At 28.1% G+C, this 21076-nt stretch overlaps 3 protein-coding genes across 3 annotated transcripts; 2 read left to right on the plus strand and 1 right to left on the minus strand.

The window, feature by feature from the left end:
* Window positions 1-5866: 5866 nt before the first annotated feature.
* Window positions 5867-6274, plus strand: Bm14070 (Protein transport protein SEC61 beta subunit, putative; the record flags this gene model as incomplete). Its single annotated transcript, XM_001897270.2, has 2 exons — window positions 5867-5957; window positions 6099-6274. The coding sequence occupies 2 exons, from the start codon at window positions 5867-5869 to the stop codon at window positions 6272-6274; spliced, it is 267 nt and encodes an 88-aa protein (XP_001897305.2).
* Window positions 6275-7447: 1173 nt separating this feature from the next.
* Bma-nol-2 (NOL1/NOP2/sun family putative RNA methylase containing protein) lies at window positions 7448-14841 on the plus strand (the record flags this gene model as incomplete). The annotated part of the gene is made up of 19 exons (XM_001897271.2): window positions 7448-7567; window positions 8510-8674; window positions 9159-9224; window positions 9580-9693; window positions 9859-9907; window positions 10117-10243; window positions 10542-10721; window positions 10970-11078; window positions 11305-11408; window positions 11732-11805; window positions 11894-12081; window positions 12324-12429; window positions 12664-12866; window positions 13090-13187; window positions 13256-13376; window positions 13727-13823; window positions 14288-14337; window positions 14413-14484; window positions 14665-14841. The coding sequence occupies 19 exons, from the start codon at window positions 7448-7450 to the stop codon at window positions 14839-14841; spliced, it is 2220 nt and encodes a 739-aa protein (XP_001897306.1).
* Window positions 14842-16482: 1641 nt separating this feature from the next.
* Window positions 16483-17592, minus strand: Bm1239 (Uncharacterized protein; the record flags this gene model as incomplete). The annotated part of the gene is made up of 2 exons (XM_043078325.1): window positions 16483-16735; window positions 17516-17592. The coding sequence occupies 2 exons, from the start codon at window positions 17590-17592 to the stop codon at window positions 16483-16485; spliced, it is 330 nt and encodes a 109-aa protein (XP_042934259.1).
* Window positions 17593-21076: the final 3484 nt, after the last annotated feature.

Raw genomic sequence — 21076 nt, forward strand, 5'->3', positions numbered from 1 at the left:
AAAAATTAGGTTTTTATGGATCATTTACAAAAGTTGAGATATGTAAGTAATATATGATAAGAACAATTTAGGCTTCTTTTATGCCCAAACTTTAACGTGCGCTATTCACACATCAGTTTTATCTTAAGTTTTTGATTCTGCAAAAAGAAAAAAACTTTTGCCGAAGGTAAGATTCTTTTACTAAATCTTGATAACTTGGGGAAAAAGAAGGGCTAAAAATGTAAAGGGCCAGATACTCTCATTATTTCCATGCCAAATATTTCACTGCACGAAATTGACGTCAACAGGTGGAATGACTATACCACACGAAACGCATATAACTTTGTTAGATACAAAGTTTTTTCTTCAGCCATATATGCAGAATTGTAGCTTTCATTTCAGATTTTTTATTAAGTTATGTTGCTGAAATTCGGAAATTAGATTCGGAAAAAAAAAATTTCGGAAAAAAACTGCTGCATCTGTTCTAGGTTTTACTAATTCTGAAGCGTGACGTCAACTTTTTTGTCGTTTTCTTGCCACTCATCTATGTGATATTTAAGTATTTAGCACCTCGGATCAGAACTGGTTAGTGACTTTGCTGTATATCATCATTAGACATACATAGTACACAACAGATTTGATGGAACAAATATGTGATCCTTTTGAAATTTACGCTTTAACAAAATAAGTGTGCCATTATCATTAGCGTTGTTGTTTCTTCTTTTCGTATTGTAGTCAACGTTGCCAGAGATGCAGTTGTTCGATTAATCTTTGGTAAGTTTTTTGATCACGTGATAACAAGCATTGGACTGGAGTGAAAAAACAGTTTCGGGAATTGCTACGCTAAAAGCAGAATAATTGTTAAATTTTGCAAGTTTGAAAGGCGATAAAATTAGATTTATATCTTTTTATGTGGAATATTTTTCTTTTTCTAATTCGCACTAGAAAAATTTTGTTGGTATTTGAAGGATGCAGTAAAATTGGACTCAAACATGCTCAAAATAGGAAATAATGTTTGACACCTAGTAGTTCTTTATTTGTGAATTGGGATGATCTACATAATGATGATAGCATTGTGAAACGAACTAAAAACTACCAAAATGAAGGTGTGGTAATCAAGAATTTTGGAATTAAAACTAAAAGCAAATTTAGCGAACTGCAAACACTTGCGTAGCAGAGTAAATAAATTGTTTTAAAATCGAAGATAATATTTTGGTATTAATTTCACAATACAGTTCGTATGCCATGTCGGTTGTTATGTACGACTCTTATAGGTGAACGCTCCGTTAGGTTTTTTTTTCTGTAATATCTTTTAAAAAAGATTAACTTTCTTAAAAACATTGAGTACTCACATAAAGCGACTTTCTGTTCGTTGTGTGTGATATAATTTTATTTCTTATTGGTCGTAAATTCTTTAGTGAGTTGTTTATCTGATCCTCCAAATTAAAGCCATAACTGCAAATTATTTCCTTATTGTGCTGTACATTTCTCATTTTTTATTTGAAATTTTGCGTTTTTTAAAATTTTTTTTTAATTTAAAGAAAAAAGATTAAACAAGTAGATAGTAAAGTTAATGGATGATTGTATTTGATAACTTTGCATTCCTTATAGTATATAATTAAATTGATAAGGTTGTAATTAGTTTTGTAATTTTACATTCGAATTATTTGATAAGTGTATGGTTAACTTATTAGTCATAGAACTCATTTCTAACTGAAATTTTAAGATGCTGCAAGACTATGCAAGGTATTCATCTGTGCTTAACATTCTTATGCGAAACCAGTGGAAGTATTGCTTTTTTTTAATTTTGTGATGGGCTTGTAAATTTTTTTATTCCAAATACTTGAACATTACTGTTGGAACTTGGAACTTTATTATTACTCCGTACGGTTGTTTGCATTTTTTTTTTGGTCGTCAAATTATTTTATTTACATTATAATTTGTCAAAAAAAAAAGTATTTAATGATAAAAAAAAAATCTACTAAAATAAGAAAACATATCTTTTCGTGTTGAAAATAAGACAGGAAGTTGGTATCAAACAAAGCAATACGCCCCATACTGGCTGCATCGTTGAAAATAAATACCTGTAGTATTTTATTGCTTCACTATGTCTTTGTGAACAGTTAGCATTGAAGTCCGATTAAAATAAATCTCGAAAGAGATATAAAAGAAGGAAATTATTTTTTAGGAAATTATCATATCGTCGATTTAAAATGAAAATTTAGGTAATTTAACATATAAAAGTCTTAAATTGCAGTTTAAATATTTTAGATATATACTAGCACTCCCTTTTTTTATTCATTTCTGGGTTAAGGCGAAAATTTACTTTAAAATGCATGGTCCTAGAGTCATATATAGAACAAATTAAGTGAAATAGTATATTAACAGATCTTGTAGCTTTTCTTTAAGGCTTATTGCGTATATGAACGGCTGTATCTTGCATGTATGCAGTTTTTTAACTCCAACAAATATGAAATAAGTATGACTAATCGTTAACAGTTAAAAAGAAGCAGTTCTAGTAGGGCGCATTAAAGAATATTTTCTATTACTAAATAATATGGTGAAAGTATGATGGGTCTAGCAGTCTTCAATTGAAAAAATGTACCTCGTGATACTGTAATGAGTTCTGTCGAGGGATAATTAAGTAATTGTTCATAATGTTTTAAAAGTCTGCGTTAGATAAGAGCAGTAGAATAAATATTTTAGAAAGACTTTCAAGGTCAGGAAAAATTCAACTATGAAAAAATGACTGTATTTTTCCTCAGATTGATGTAGATAATCTGAATTGAGATAATAATATGGCTTAAGCTTGAAAAAAAAATAAGTCTACGTGTCTGTCATGTATTCTTGAAAATATTTCAAATACTAGTACTTAAGGACTTAATGAACACTCTGATTTATGCGTAATAGTTAATGGAATTAATAAGTAGTAAGATCCAATTTGTTTTTCTTAATGTTTCCAAAAAGCCGACATGTTGAAGACAGGATTCAGGAAAAAAAATCCGATGCTAAGTTGATAACTTCCTTCCTAGTTGGCTTAATCTCTTTGACTGAGTCTTTGAAATCAGAAAGTGTCCTTTTCCAACATTATCGTTTTGATCAGAATGATAAGGGTATATGAAAATGTATAATTTGCCTAGTAGAAAAGGATGAAAGGTAAAGTTTCTTAAATCATTTATCTCTCTGAATAAGCTATGGTAATAGTGTTTGCTGGAAATCGATCACTTCATCAAGTAAATTATTATGTCAGTCTTGATAAATTGCATTTAAAATTTCGAATTGAAATTTGGCTTTTCCGTATCTGAAACCTGAAAGAAAAAAGATTTATGAAAATTGTCCTTCATTCTGTTAGATTTATTATTCCCACGAATATCCATATCATTAAATACTTTCAATTTTCTTTTTACATACTGAAATTATTGATTATTAAAATTCGTGTTAACTGACGAATTATTCTATTGCTTAAAATCTCTGCTAAGTTAATCATATTTTATTAGTTATTGTACCATTATTAGTAATAAAACCATGTTTTTGAGAAAAATTAAAACTTTTGTATACGTGCCTTTGTTCCATAGGTAACTGATATCCCACTGAATACGTAAAAAGAAGATTGAAAACATTTAATGATATCAATATTGCACTATCCGTTCGAGAAGAATAAATAAGTAGTCGAAAAAAAAAAAAAATGTTCTTCCAGAAGAGATCAAGGCTGATCGTATTAGGAGGTGTGCAGTTGTTTGTAGCTCTGTGTACTTGGCAGTAGAACAATTAATAATAATTCTGGATTGTGAGCTTTGCAATGATTTTTGCTATAATTTGGAAAAAAGGTGGAAAATAGGAGCAGCTGAGAGGCGAAGGAAATAACACCTTATTAGATGGCTTTCTGGTTTACGAGTTAGCATATTTTCTTTTTTAAGGAGAACCTAGACACAAGAAGTAGGGGAGGGAAGTCGGAAAAGAAGAATGATAGCTGATTAAAAACTTGCCCTGCGCGTACTTCGTTCAGTGTTTTGTTTGAGTGACGTTAAAAGACAAACATTAATTTAACTTTATATAATGTGTATTTGGAAGTTAAAAGTAAATTTAAATGACATAAGCTGGAAAAGGTAGAAAATCGTGGGAGGATATGTATTTAATAAAGTTGAGCATTTACTATCATCAGTTGTAGCAACGATAAAAAAGGGAATAAATTGAAATGACAGCAATGAAGCTGTGTATTAAATTAATTTGAAAAGGCAGTTTTCACCTGTTTGTTCAAATTTTTTTAAAAAAAAAAAAAAAAAAACATCATTAAGGAAAAAAAATGAAAATAGTAGTTAATGTTTCCTTTAGGAAATGAAAGTGCTCAGTAATATCTATCGAGCATAGCATCCAATAGATAATTGCTTTCGATATATCAAAAACGACTGGAATGATTAATATATGGAATATGATTTCTTAAAGTGCTAGGACTGTACCATCGATCCTTCTGTTGAGAAGTTTGAATAGTTATGGGAAATAATTCTTGCGTAACCTATTGTAGGATTTATTTTACAATTCTGATAAGCTAAAATGCTAAAAATGCAATGCTGTTTATGGAAGGATTCAATGAAATAAAATAAAAATTAAGTCAGTGATTTATCCTAAAAATCGTTTTGAAATTCCTCTAAAATGCCTTTGTTTTTACCATCTTTGTCTGGAAATGCTGCTTTGTTGTGCAGTTAATTGGGTCTTTCATTGAGACTAACTTGATTAAGTGTAAAACTTAAATGAAAGTTCAGGTCTGCGCATGCAGAATGATTAGATGGCTAGACAGAAATATTGTAGCTAATCAAACATATGGTCGTTTACGGATGAAAGAGAAAGTAAGGATAGATACTTCTGAGACCTGATCGAAGTTGGTTCTGCAAGATGCGTTTTTGGGAGTTATCATTAACTTTAGTGATAACTCTTTAGTAATTTATTATTGTGAGTGATGACGATGAAGAGCATTTTGACTGATTCGCAAGATATCATTTGTTCAGATATTTATTAAGACTCACATGTAAACAGGAAACGAAAAGAATCGGAAATTAGGAGAGAAAAGAAATATTTAAAGGATAAAAGGAAAAAATGAGAAAAGGTTGACGAAATATTTAAGTCGAACTGTTATTTAAATTCAAGTTCTCATGTGAAATAGCAGTTAGTTATAGGTGTCGTTCTCTGTGTTAACTCCTCCCCCCCTCCGTATTTTATTTCCGATCATAATGAATTTTCGTAATCTTTTTATCTGTAATTTTCGCCAGACAAATAGAAAAAATTTGCTTAGTTCTACATTGTAAAAAGTAATTCATAGAAATTTGGTAGAGTTTCGTTATGGCGAATAGTGAGTGATCGGCCATAATTTAATATAAATACTGCCATTCTGAAATACTTTGGATCGTTGTAAAACGTGGTACTTTATGCATAAATTTCAGATGGTATGAAAACTGCTTATAATCGAAGTGATGGACAAAAATATGTAACGGTAGATTATTCACTCATTTCAGTCTTGTTTTCATAACTTGCTGTGATCTCTATGGTAAAAATTGTGTCAAAAATAGAAATTGTTTCATCTCTTGGAATTGAGTAATTATTAAGTTAGAAACTTTTCTATTATTGCATTGAAGTTTTTTTTTTTTTTATGTTGCTTGAATACACCCACTACGTATTGCATTATATAAAACAAAAATCATTATACCAGTACATTTATATGAGCCAAATTCATTTTTTTTCTTTTTTTTTTTTGATTTTTATAACGCCAAATATATCTGTGTATGTTGAAATGCGAGCAGTGATCGACATTTGAGTGCGTGTTGTTTGGTTTCTTACCGAAATTTCCTTTAAGTTTTAATCAAATTTCAGTTATTTCATTTTGGGAAGCTTGAATATGTCTGATGCAGGTCGTAGTCCAGGACGTGCAGCAAGAGCTGGTTCTGGAGGAGCTACACTGCGGCAAAGACGTGGTGGTCCTTCTGCAGGTCATTTTTAAAATAACGTTTTTTTTATTCTCGGAATTTAAAGGTATCCGTTTTCGTTTCGTGCATTGCTATATGTTTTTTACCATATCTTGACTTGTGCTTGATTTGTTCACTTGTTGAAGTAAATATGTTTTATTTCAGGTTCAGGGCGTTCAGCACGGAGTGGCGTGAGTAGTGGTGGTTTATGGCGTTTTTATACAGAAGACGCGACAGGCCTGAAAATAGGACCAGTCCCAGTACTCGTCATGAGTCTTGTTTTCATAGCTTCTGTTTTCATACTACATATCTGGGGCAAATACACCCGCTCACATCACTAATGATTCATTTATGTAAAATTTCAAATTTAGTTATATTTTTGCTTATTAGGTTGGCTGTGGAAAATGCAAGTGAAATTTAGAGGAGAAATTTTTATTATCAGATTGGTGGTATAAATCCTTTGTACTCATTCCAGAAAATGCTCTCAGGATTCTATTCCTTTCTCAGTCCTTGCAAGAGAATTCTCATCATTTGTTTTATTATGAATAAAACTTGGAAAGTTTTATATCAAATTTGTTTGTTGTTTTGGATTTCTAATATTTTGATGGTTTGTTTTGGGATTGTTGGTTAAGTCTTTTGTTAGTTAGATGATAATTATTTGATATTATTAACTTATGGTAGTAATTTATCATTAGTATACCACATAACTTTGATAACGTGGCAAAACACTGACAGGTAATCGATGACTATCAATTTAGAAACAGTTATAAAATAGCTTCATTGCAACACTTTCGATTAGGTTTTACAGAAAAACAATCTAAACTGATTAAATGATGGTTGCACAAAGTTTTTGTGGTCACGAAAACTCTTTTAGGTGTTATTGGCGAACAAGTTCATTATTGTTGATTTCACTTTAGATGCCATATAATGTTTTCATCACTGCTAATACTGCAATTGTTGATCGTGATGATTTATTTGGTTGTGAAAAATTACATATAAATGACAATAAATGTACATGTTGTTTCCATTTAGTTGCCACTATGACTATTAATGCTGTCACGGTTATTGCTACTCCATCGCAGACATTACTGGAATGATTTCTAATTTTACATTTTCACTAATTTCTTAGAAATAAGTTCTTTCTAAGGAGTTCGTTCGTTGATTGGATACGATTGAAGATAGTCGGAAAATTCCATAACGGTTAAATGTGTGTTGTACTTTAACATTTTGTGGCTTTACAGGAAGGAGTGATAGGATGAGTTAATATTTTGAAATTTTTTAGTTCAATTAGTAGAATAATATAACGGGAGAATAACAGAATGTTTATATGGTGGTTAGTTTAGGTTTCATTTGATGGTGCATGTACGACACTGGTATATTTGATAATTTTACGAAAATTTCAATTATTTTTGGTGGTATGTTAATGCGTAGTCTTTTTGTTTAATCCGGAATAGGAATAATATCTGGTTGTGGCATAAAATATTCGGAATTTTCAGGTTTTGCAGTACTGATTAATGGTATTAATTGAAGAAGTCGTTGAAAATACTAGGAAATTAACAGATTCTGCAATATACACAAAGAAAGATAAGTGGTTGAAAAGACAAAAAGTAGCAGAGAAGGTTCCATCTGATAAGGTTTTGTTTTATTTAACGGAATAAGTTTTTTAAGTATTGTTTTTAGGTGTTAGCCTTCCTAAATTTTGTGGTATGCAGATTTTTGATTGATAATCATACACAAACATAACTTAATTCGTATCTTAATTTTTATTCAGTATCTTCTTTGTTAGCATGTTTGTCTTGTAACATAGATGTTACGACTACCTTATTAGCATGGATCAAATAATCTAAGATAAACAAATAAAGGATATTTATATATAAGGAAGATCAGGGGTAGATACTAAAACGAGCAAAGAATAAATTAAAAGATTAGGAACGAAATAAGGTAAAAGGTCATAATCTGTTTTGCTATTACTTGAATATTTCAGTGGTTTCTTGCATAAATCTATTGAGATAAGAGATTATTATAGGAAAAGTAAAGAAACAAAACAACTTCTTTAGGCTGTGAAAAACCATTAAAGAAAAAAAGGCAAATTTTATCACATTGAAGTGCAAATGATATTAGCTTTTTTGTCATTTTAGAATTTTTTTCAACTTTTTTTGCACCTTATTGCAAATTACATATCAGTAATTATCACTGTTTCAATAATAAACACATTCCAAAGTGGCATTTAAAGCAGAACCATCAAAATAAAGCATTTTAGCCATAAAAGGGGCAGATTTATCTATGATATCATGTTTCAATTTGTCTATGATGTCATAAACAAATTGATGCAGTCATTATTCATGAAAAGAAGTTTTTTTTTTTTTTTTCTGAAGTAGTATTTGAGTGAGTGCAGCATAGCTGATTTTAAATTTCAATATTTTTAGTGGAAGTTTGATTATGCTTGTAGTTCAAGTAAGTGTAGTTAATGAGCACATAAAAAACCAAATATAAATATAATTTTTTTTTTCTAGAAACAACATTTAATAGTCTTTGAAGAATTATATACCTTTTTTTTAATCACAAAATTTTTTCAGATGGTTCTAGAAGAGAATAAGTTCACTGAGAAGCAACTTAGACGGGATGGTTTTGCTAACCGAATAGGGAAAAGCAAAAGGAAAAAGCTGAGGAAGGATGAAACTCTTACAAACAAGAAAGAGCCTGTTACAGAGACCAAAAATGCTAACCAGATTATTCAGAAGGTGAAATAAAATTATTTCTTAGTTTTCTCTAATAAAACTTTCATCACTAAAATAAAGTAACAGATCAGTATATCGAATTACAATATTATGTTATTTCTGTGTTATGTCATGGATAGTACTGTTTGATGTAGTCCAAGTCACCTTCAATATGATCAAAATTTTTACTTCTGTTTCAAAATAAGGGAATTAATTAATATCATTGTATATGCGTGTTTGCACTTCTTTTTTTTTTGTATATATTCTAGCTTTAATATAATGTTTGCTGGAACCACTCATTAAGGAAAAATGTTTGTCAAATTATAGGATAGGAATTTTAAAATAAAGGAACTCTTATATTTATTAATACTTATACCTTTAGTATACATTTCCTTATCTCATTAGAAATACTTAGTGATAAATTTATTAAACATATTGGTTAGGATATGTTCAGCTGATTAAAAAATACATACAATTAAAACCTATATTTTTTTCTGAACAGTTGCAGATTCAAGGAAATGTGAGTCCTAAGGCTGTTAAAAGGAAAAGAAAGCAATCTATGGAAGAGGAAAAGGTAGGGAATGATGCAAAGTTTGAGTTGTTTTTTCATTATTTTCTCAACTTTATTTTCGATGTGTTTTGCGATGTTTCATATTCCTAGATATTCTCGTTGTAATTTGCTAAGTTAAATTGAGTTTGCTCTTTAATAAGTCTTTCCTTTATTCCGGAATCTCTTCTAATCATACTGCACCTTTTATTATTTGACTTCAATTTCAGTACGCTCTTGTGTATTCTAAGATACAGGATAAATTTTACTAATGTCCCCAATGAGGGGCATAGCATGGTGCTTTAACTTCCGTGGTGAGCATAAAAAAATTAAAGAATAAGAGCAATGTTTGAAAATTTTAAACAGAGTGAACTATTTTTAGAATGTCTCAACCACGCAAAAAATATTGCCTGAAAAGATTCGAAAAAATCGGACAAAAGAAAGGGTAGAAGAGAGCGCAGCAAATTTGAATTCAGAGAAGATGCCTTTATTTGAGGTGGATTTTTGTTATATAATGCAATTTAATTACATCAGTGACTTTTTGCTACCCTACAAATCTATACCAAACATTCAAAATTGTTATTATTATCACCTTTCTTGCTGTGATTATCGAATAATACTTTTTTTTTCCTTTTTTAATTTTGTGCATCTTTGATTTCAGAATGATGACGATGTACGTGGAGAAGGCTTTTCTGGTTTAAACAATGCTTGTTAGTTTTTTGTTTTCGCTATTTGAAATAGTTTTTTGTATTAAAGTCGAATATCACATACAGATGTGGTATTTGAAGTCAAAATTCTCATTGTGATGAGAGATTGAATTTCAAAAGCTTTCTTGAAATGCAGCCTCAGAAACCTTAAACACTTTTGAAATTAGTACGCTCTTTTGTGCATTCCAAGACATTTACAAGTTTAATTTTAGCTGAAGGTGATAATAGTGATATGGAAAATGATTGTTTCTCTTCAAGTGATTTATCGGAATCGGATACTAACGATTTGCCAATAGAGAAAAAATCTCGTAGATTAGAACAGAAGAAGAAAAGTGATGAGTAAGTTGCAATTCGTGGCTGCTAATACTTGCATTAATGCTTTTTTATAAGCATTTTTCGAGGCTTGTTCTGATTTTGTGGTTATGTAGTAAATATAACTGATACTGTTAGGATGACAAAAAAAGGGAAATTTTTTCCCAGTTCAGTTTCATTTTTATGAAGAAAAAAAAAAAAAAATCATCATAAAAATACATCACTAGGATTTATTCTGTAATGGTTGTATTTGCTTTCTCTAAATGACATCTTGAGCGGTTTATCGAAGACAAGTTATTATAATAAGTTTTATTTCTGACTTTAGGAAATTTGCTGATGATGAATTGTTACTGAATATTGAAAACGCAGAAAAGTATAAGTTACCATCGGTTGAAGAAATCGAAGATGAACTAAAACAGACACCTAATTTAAAAATAATAAAACAGCGTATATCAGATGTTTTCCAAGTGCTTGGTGATTTCAAAAATCGACGTGATCCAGATCGGTACATTTATTTGTTTCCCAAAGTAATGATGGTGAAGTTTCCTTCTATGTGCTGGTGCTGCCATTAAAAATACTTGCTTCATGTTGAATTATTTTAATCAATTCAAGTGTATGAGTTCTTTTGTAATAATTCAAACGGTATTTTAGTCTGTTCGAAGCATCCAAATGAGGTATCATTGGCCTTCTACCTACAATACTTTCTATATAGCTCAAATGCCGTTATGTGTATACTTTTAAAAATGTTTTTAGAAGTCGAGGCGATTATATTTCTATTCTAACAAAAGATCTCTGCAGCTATTATGGTTATAATGAATATCTGATTCAAAAATTTATGAGTATTTTTCCGAACGGAACAGAGGTAAGTAATTGTTTGCTTTATATAACAGTAATAAATATATGAAGTGGTAAGTAAAGTTTTTTATGCTTACTTGGTCACTGTCTTAGTATTTAATGAAGAGTAGTATACTTTGTGATGTAAGTGGTGTTACAGCTTTCAGTATATATATATATATTGTACCGTTCCTGCTGTTTTTATATATGCTGTAAGAATAGGATACTTTGATTAAAAATTTTTCCTGTTGCAGTTACTAGAATTCCTGGAAGCAAACGAACAACCACGACCTGTAATCATACGTTCAAATTCGTTGAAAACTCGACGTGCTGAACTAGCAAGAAATCTAATCAACAGGTGATCATTTAGTTCAGCCTCCTCAAATCATTTTAAACTATTCCAAATCATTTTGATCGAACATTTGGATTGTCATTTAAGTGATAATATTCATGAACAGAATAATATTTTATCAGCAAACGGATATTTTACTTTTTATTTTATTTTAAGGGTTATTTTTTTTTAATTTAATTTTGTGGTAAATAGTTTATCGTAAACACTCGTTGCCTATCACTAATTTTTATTTTATCAGAGAGAGAAATGTAGCAAAATAATAGTTATTTGCCGAACTAACATTGCTGATTGGTAGTTGAATTCAAAAAAAAAACAGTATTTTTTTTAAGAGGAATGAATGTCGATCCAGCAGCAGAATGGACTAAAATTGGCTTAATTGTGTACGACAGTCAAGTTCCTGTTGGTATGCTGCATTTGTTACGCAACATTATTTTAATAAAATCAAATGAAATTAACAAAATTTATTTACATTGTTTGCACAAATTTTTTAGGTGCAACTCCGGAATATCTTGCCGGACATTATATGCTGCAAGGATTGAGTTCCTTTCTTCCAGTAATGGCTTTAGCACCACGACCGGAAGAGACTATACTGGATGTGTGTTCTGCACCGGGTGGTAAATCATCACATATTGCAGCGTTGATGAAAAATACTGGAGTCCTTTATGCAAATGATGCCAATGTTAGTTTTTGCTTTCAGAATCCTAATATATCTTTCATGTTGATAATAATAAAATTAGACGTTATAGTTTGTGAATTTAGGAAAACTGGGCTGCTTTACAAAGTGATTTATTTTCGTTTTCCAGTAAGAAAGATGAGTGGTGTTAACCTTATTTTTTCTGTTGATTCCTGCAAAATAAATTTCGTTTCATACTTATCCTACCATATGTGTTTTTATCGATATTTCAACTTATTGTCTTCTAGATGCAACGTTGTCGTGCGGTTATTGGTAATTTGCATCGGCTGGGGGTGAATAATGCAGTTGTCAGCAATTTAGATGGACGAGAATTTGCAAAGATTATGCCTCAAGGTTTGTTGAATAATGTCCAGGTATTATTAATGCTAGCTAGAGTACGAGCATTGTGTTGCATGTTTACAGATATTTTACTTCCAATTAACCGCAACAGTGACTATGCCAAAAAATACGAGTAGAATTGGTTAATCTAGCAAAAAAAAAGTTTAGATTTGCAAGAATGTAGATCTAATTTAGATTTTAAAAGTTGTTCGACTAGAAACTTCACGTCTTATTTACCAAAAATTCAAGGTTTTGATCGTGTTTTGTTGGATGCACCATGCTCAGGAACAGGTGTAATCTGGAAAGATGGAAGTGTGAAAACACGACGTGATAGTCAAGATGTTCAACGGTGTCATACATTACAACGGGAACTGATACTCGCCGCACTGGATTCTATTAATGCAAATTCAAAAACTGGTGGTTATCTGGTTTACTCAACATGTTCTGTTCTAGTAAGTGTATTGTACTTACTTTTTACTCTTTGTCTGTATTGTCAACTTTTTGTCTTCAGCGTTCATTATCTCATCTGTCTATGGCTTTTTTAGGTTCTTTTGATTTTCTAAAGCATTTTTCTATTCTAGTACTTGTTTTTAGCTAAAAGCTTATTGCTGGTGTCTGTTGTACTTTCGTAAATGACAATATCATTTTTTATTATTGTTAACTGAACTGTTTCAGGTTGAAGAAAATGAAGCTGTTGTAGATTATGCATTGAGGAAACGAGATTGTAAGCTTGTTCCAATGGGACTGGATGTTGGTGTACAGGGATTCACGAAGTTAGTGTCGTATTTTTTTTTTTTTTTTTCTGTTTTCAGAGATTTTTCTAAAAATTTAAACAATTCAGATTTCGGGAATATCGCTTCCACCCATCACTTTGCCTTACTCGGCGATATTATCCACATGTCCATAATATTGATGGATTCTTTGTGGCAAAATTCAAGAAATTGTCAAATTCAAAGTCAGCGGTATGTTACAATGTTTTGAATAATCATTTATAGCTATATTTACCAGTTTTTTTCGTATGACAGTTTCAACTGTCATAAAACAAATTTTTTTTTATTGGAAGATTAATAAGGTTTTATTTCTGGAATTGGATTTTTTTCTTTGTCTAGTGATTCATTTATTTGGAGCTTTTAATTTTGGAGCTGTTACTTCTAATATATTTGGAGCTGTTACTTCTAATATAAAACTTTTTCAGTCATATTTTCAGCTCACTTCTTTCGATTTTTTCAGTTTCTAAAAACTGTATGATTTGAGGCAAATTTGATGTTCTGAAAGTTAACGATGCTTTCGTCTTAAAGTTTTTAATTTTCAGAAAAATGCAAACACATCTGACGAACTGAAAGATAAGATTGTTAATACTTCTCAAAGCAAAAGTCCTAATAATAATTCAAAGCGAGCACGAATGAAAAGTTAGTATTTCTCATTTTTCCATGACCTTTTTAGGAAGTTAACAATGATTTTTCACTTCATCCCGTTTTATAAGAACTTGTGTAAATGCAAAATCGAAATTGCATATTTTGAATAGTTCGAAGAGTATTACCTCCCTAGTAATGCTTTAACATGCAAAAAGTTAAAGAAGATATGACCTTACGAAGTTGAAGAAAAGAGCCGTTAAAGCCATTTTAATTTTATTTCAATTTTATTAACATTAGGTAGTTCCGTTTTCAGTGCAGTTAACGTGCAGTAAAAGTGCTCAGTTGTCATTCTTTAGCATTCTGGAAGAGGTGATTTGACGTTTGCAGTTGTACATTCATTTATTCCTTGTCGAGTTACATTGTACTTCTGCAATGCCGAAATGATCATGAAATGTTTTTGCAATATTCATGAAATGTTTATGTTTTCAATGATGCTTCATTTTTCGCTTAATTTTTAGGGAAGTCCGCAATAAAGAAAAAATCGATTCCGGATGGAATCAGTCAAAAGGTTTATTTTTCTCCATTTTCATTAAAAGTTTTGTAATGTGATATGTTAGCATTGAAGGATTTGTGGATTTTTTAGAAATATCAGCAAAAGCTTCCAACAGAGAAAATGGAAACCGATAAAAATATATCAGAGAGTGAAGTATCGAAGGTATGTTTATTTTCAATATAGCAAAATTAATAATCCAGAACAACGAGAAGTGTATTTCCTCACTTTTGATTTATGAAGAATTCTTTGATTTTAATAAGGGATGCGATTTATTATATGGTTTACTCTCCAATCCACTATAAAACTTCCATCTTTAAAGTTGTGTGATTAATGCATTTTTAGGAATTTGCAATTGGTACCATGCCGAATAGTAAACCAAACAGTATGCCAGAGAAACAAGTCTACAAGAAAAAATTTTTGTCTAATAGATCGAAATCAGGCAAAAGTGGCAAATTTATGGGAATGAAGAGCAAAAGAAATTTGAAGAAAAAAATTAAGAATAATGTAGCGCATGTCTAATCAATTCATTTATATGAAAGATTTTTCTCATAACATATTTTTCTCTCGTATTAGTAGTTATAACGATTTATTGGCATTCTGATTAAGTCAATAATCTCATAAGAAATGAATTACTTTCATGTGCAAGAAGCAGAAGACATACAAAGCTCTTCTTCTATAAAATTATTTTTTAAAAATGAAAAAGGACAGAGATTTTTTTTTAGAATATAATTAATAATTGTAAACAAAGCGTTGATTGGATAATGATATTTAATGGATAGCAAAAATGAAATCAATGCTTATGGTTAGAAGAAATTATTGTGCTAGGTGGATTATAGGCACCTTTTGTGAGTTTCTTTCAACAAGAAAATTAGACCTCCATACTTCGGTGAAAGATAGAATTCCTTATCCATTGAAATCGCTTCAACCGTGATGTTCTTTCTTACCCTATTATGCAAAAACTCACTACTATTTTGCTCATTTTAAACATTTATTTAGTTCCAATAATTCCTTATGAGCTTTCCGGTTTAGGAAGCTTAAGGTATTCTCAGCGCTATCTGATGAAAAAATAGAATTGATAATTTGTTAGTTTTATAATTTTTGATAAGCAAGCATATTTTTATCTATTATTGCTGTTATTATTATTATTATTATTGTTGTTATTGAAGAAGTATGCATGTTAAAATTCAATTTCTTATTTTCGCCTCCGGTTTTACTGATTCACTAAATTTTTTTTTTTTTTTTTTCATAGTTTTTTCATAATTTTGATTATTGTTTGCTGAGAATTTGCTTGCAATAAAAGAAATATTGTTGCAGTGTATTTGAGTATGCATATGAAAATAGAAATTGATTGCATTCATGGAGAACGCAAACCAAACGAAAATTTATGTTTTATTATATGCTTTAAAAACTTATCAGAGTCTTATCATCCTTATCAGGTCTCATTTTTTTGCTAATTGACAACTCTAATTTTGGAATATTCTGAATTGAAACATACATTATTTCAAGTAAATTTTTTCCCCAAAAATTATGTCCTATTTTTAGCAACAATCTTTATCATATATTGTTGCACATAGTTATTTTGCAACTTTTTTTTTATCATTTGTCATTTGATTTTTTTTTATTTTATTTTATGCTTAATTTTTATTTCTTGGATCTTTTTTTCCTGTATTATATATATATATATATATATATATATTTTTTTTTTTTTTTTTAATATATTTGATTTCCTGAAAATTTTCATTCTCCTCCATTTCTAGATTCAATAACTATAATTGAAAACTTATTTGAATAATTTGCAATTGAAAAATTTTGCGAGACTTTCATAAATTCATATAATTTCGATTTTTATTATATTTTATGCTTATTTTTTATTTAACATTTATAATTGAATTAACTCTTTCTAATATATTTTTATATATTTGACAATTTTTTATTCTAATATTTATTCTATCTTATTATTCACATTCCATTTTTTCTTTCCATAACTTTTTTTTTCCAATGCATATTTTCATATATTCATTATAATTTTAATTCTAATAATGAATTAAAAACGCTTACATAACAATTTGTTGTCAATAAAAATTAAAAAGAAAAAATTGAAGCGAAAGAAGAAATTATGAATATTATGATAGAATATTGAATGAATTATTCTTTAATTTATTAACTATGCCTAATATAAGCATTTGTTATAGATATATCACCGTGTGAATGAATGATACTATTATCAATATTTGATGGCGACGGTTGATTAAATGCTTGATCACCGGCTGCATCATCATTTCCGTAAAAGTCATCCAGAAATTGTGCTACAAACTCATCCGGAAAAAATGACATACCAAGTATTAGTTGCCAGATGATCAGTGGTATCATTAACTGAATGATAAGTGTAATTGGTGCATTGGTTGTAGTAAATCTAAAGTTTAAAAAATTAAAATCAAAAAAAAGCATACCAAAAAGATTGAACTTTGGATTAAATTAATATTTTTAAAATTTAAATAAATAAAATTTATATTAATGCTTAATTCTTTCATTTAAAATTACTAATTAAAATTGAGAAAAAATATGTCAAAAATAGGCAAATATAAGTGTTTTATTAATTGTCAAAATTTGTTTGAAATATTAAAATGATCAAAGATTTGAGCCAGTTCAAAAGATTCTTGTTTTTTTTGAAAAATCGACATTACTTAGTATCCCTCCTCTTTTTTCGAAGTAATTATAAAATTAAATTTTTCTCCTAGTTTTTTTTTTTTTTTTTTTTTTTTACTTTTTAAAAAATTTAACCAAAATTACTTTACATTTAAATATACAAATTACCATATCATTTTAATACTTTCAACAGCAATTACCACTTCTATTTTAACATTATGCTTATAAAAAATTTTAAAAAGGGAAGAAATACACTGAGTAGTTTAAAATTTAACAAAACCATTTGCTTTATATTTTCAATTTATGCACAAATAAAATTTTGAAAAAATTTTTGCAAGTTTTTCATTGAAATTATTTACATGATAATATAATTAATCATTTTTCCTATGTTTAATTAATTATCATATATCATCTGCCTTACGTCTTGCTTTTTATTTTTAATTTTAAAAAATTCTAAAATTTTAAAAAAGTGAAATTAAACTTTTTGTCATAACACCGTCCAAATTACAATCAGTTTTTAATAAAGTAAGTAAATTAGATGGCATACTTATAGAGTAATATAATAATTGTTAAATTTAATGCGACAAATACGAGTAATAATTTCTCGGCAAATGACACCGACATTTTCAATGTTCGATTATAACCGACCACTATTAAATGTTTGAATAGAAATAACTTATGGATTACATTTCAAAAGTTTTATAAAAATTTTATGTCTTAATATTAGTGCTATTTTGTAGCATACAAATGTACATTTGTGTAAATAATATTTTAAAGTTGTATTTACGTGAACAACAAACTTAACTCACGTAATATTATCATATTTCAAGTATTACTTGATAGCATTATTAATTTTGCTTCTTTTCCTTATATTTTTCACATGTCATATTCATAAAATCTTCCCATCAATGCATGCATTATGTTATTTAAAAAAAAAGATTAAAGTTTAAAATAAAAATTAAAATCTAATTTTTATAAATTTTATTCATTTTATTAGAAATTTTGATTTTTGATTAAATCACAATTGCATCAATTACTTGATAACATTTCTATCTTTTATCTCGAGATCTCTTCTTTATCATTCCTTATCTTATTCTCATATCATAATATTGATAAGCTGTAAAGATTTAGGTAAGCATTTTCGTATTAATTTTATTATGTTTCTTTCGTTTTTTGATTGACCTAAAATTATTAATTTCAATTTTAGTGGAAAATACGATGGTAATCAATGATATTTGTAAATAACTATATTTGTTTACTACTCTACATTAGTAGATGATTAAAGATTGTATGAAATTTTTAAGAAATTTCTTCAGTTGTACAAATAGATATGTCCATTCAAAGACAGGTTTCTTTTTTTTTTTTTTTAAAAAAAAAAAATTTCTTCTATTCCCTCTAATTACTGAACATTTCGAATAAGAAAAGTTTTATTCTTTTTTTTTTTAAAAAAAATCTCAAAAGCAATTGAGTCAAATTTAATTGAGTAATTCGATTAAAATGTGAAGTCTAACCACTCATTATTAGGAAAAATGTGACAGATGAAGAAAAAATAATTCAGTAATCTGACATAGTTAAATGATTGCTGTGACAATGATTGTTTATTATTATAATACGGAAAAGGAAAATTGTAAACAAAATAGAAGAAATATTTTAGGTGTCAACAAAGAAACAACAAACTATTTTTTCTTTGAGATATCAATTGATTTGACATAAATAATTTGACATTTTCAATAGGCTAACTTAACACTAAATTCAATTCATAGTCAAATATTGCCAAAAAAAATTAAATTAATTTCAATTCTACTTATTATCTAATCTTCAATTGAAAAATATGAGAAAATTAAAACTAAAAGAAACGAACGAATAAGAAAGATGATAGACGGATTTAACGTACGTAAATGATTTCAAATATAAATGAAACAAGAAGAAACGTTAATCAATTTAAATTTTTGAACTTATTAGAAAGATAAAATAAAATATTCAGTAAATAATTTAAGATTTATTTTTGAATAATTGATTTTTACACAATTAATAATATTGCAATTAGTTTCTTATTCTATCATTTCTGTTTAATTCTTTCGTCCGATAAATGTCGCATAATCAAAACTATGCAAAATTAATTAACCATAATGTGTTTTACTAATTAAGTAGCAGAATTATAGTGTAGGATTTATTGCTCTTATCAGTTTGGTTAATGCTACTACTTATCATTGAATTTGAATCCAGTTTACAATGAAAAACCTGATCCATTAATCAGTTTATCATCTTTTAGCTTTTCATATTCAACGATCGATGATTTAAAAAAAGAAAGGGGAAGAAGAAGAAATAGCAATTTGCTTGATTTTCAAGAATTATTAAAGTTTGACAATAAAAGTTTGTTTTTAAATTTTAAATAAAAATAAATTTTAGAAGATTGTTAAAATCTAATGATTAAAAATTTGTTCTCAAATTTCAAAAAGCATAATTTTTCACATAATAATGTAAATTAATTCATTGAATTTATTAGCATTATATCATTTAAAACGAAATATGATAATATGTGATAGTTTCCAATTAATTTCTTTTTTTTTAAATTTCTTTTTTCAAATTTCAAAAAAAAAAAAATTCATATCGGTTTTAATTTACCACATTGTATGCATCAGAAGAACTATACTATGGTTTAATTACTTCTTACATTTAAGAAATTATATTTCAAAAATCAACTCTTCCTCAGAATTTCAGAAATAAAATTGATAATTTTGATTTGATGTGAATTAAGTTAAGTGATCGAGAAAGGAATGCAAATGAAGGATAGAAAATTTTCATTTTTGAAAGTGTTTTTTTGTTTTATTTAAAAATTATGATAATATTATTAAAAGCATAAACAATTTTTCATATAAAAAATTTTGATTGTTTAAAATGAGAAAAGCAGAAATTGAAATAAATTGTACAAAACAAGAATATTATTCAATATTAAAGGAGATGAGATGATAACTGTGCTTGGGATATATATAAAATTAATTTTTGCTTTAATTAACCATCAAATTAAGATTTAATCTTTCTCTTTCTTAACATTAAATCTTTTTTCTTCATTTTAAACTCTCTTAATTAAAATTAATTTCATTACAAAATCTTCCTCATTACTTCGTTATTTTTATTTAAATTTTTTTTTTTTAAGATTTTTTCTTAACGAAGCAAAATTGCATTCAGAAACAGAATGTGTTCATGCGAAATGAAAATTAAAAATTAGTTTGCAATTAAAAAATTTTCAATTTCATAGATTTCATTTTCACACATATATATATTAAGGAAATTTTCTTTTTTTTACCTCTCTCTCTCTCTCTCTCTCTCTCTCTTTATATTTTATTAAAATATCTTATAGAAGAGAAATTAGCAATTTTGTACAAAAAGGCAAAAAAAAAAAAAAATAATAATAATAACGAAAATTACGGAACTAAAAATTTATGTCAGTGAATAGTTACAATTTAATACTGAAAAAAAAATTCGGAAATTTTTTGAATTATTCAGAAATTTGATAGATTAAATTTTTTTTTTTTATTTTTTATATTTCATCCTTTCATTTTTTGCTACTTTTTTTTGTACTTTTTTACTAGTAATTATTGTTTCATGCAATTTTAATTAAGTTTTAAGTTTAGAAATACTAATTTGATCAGTTAATGGCCAGCAAGAAATATAAAATAATTAAATGCAGTAATAAAATATAAATAATTAATTGCTTCGGGCTGTATGATTAATTATTCTGGTTTATCACCTACCTGTGGGCAACTGTTTGTAATGCTTTGTTGTTATTCCGGTAAACCGGAAATTCGAGAAAACCTCTCTGAGGAAACCATTTAATTTTTAATGCATATAGCATAGCATATTGTGGTACTATTTAATTTTTTCCAAAATTAATTCAATTTTTTTCATTTAGATGAAATATTTGCAAAAAGAAAGAAAAAAACACTTATGAGAAATATTTGGAAAGTTTTATGAATTTCGCTGATTTTTTGACTTGCTTTCATCAGTGGAATGATATAGTTAAGAGATTATTCGATTATATATATATGAGAGAGAAAAAAAGAGAGACAAAGAGGAGAGAGAGAGAGAGAGAGAGAGAGGAGATTGG

Source organism: Brugia malayi (assembly GCF_000002995.4).
Source record: "Brugia malayi strain FR3 genome assembly, contig: Bm_v4_Chr2_contig_001, whole genome shotgun sequence".
NCBI lineage: Eukaryota > Metazoa > Nematoda > Chromadorea > Rhabditida > Onchocercidae > Brugia > Brugia malayi.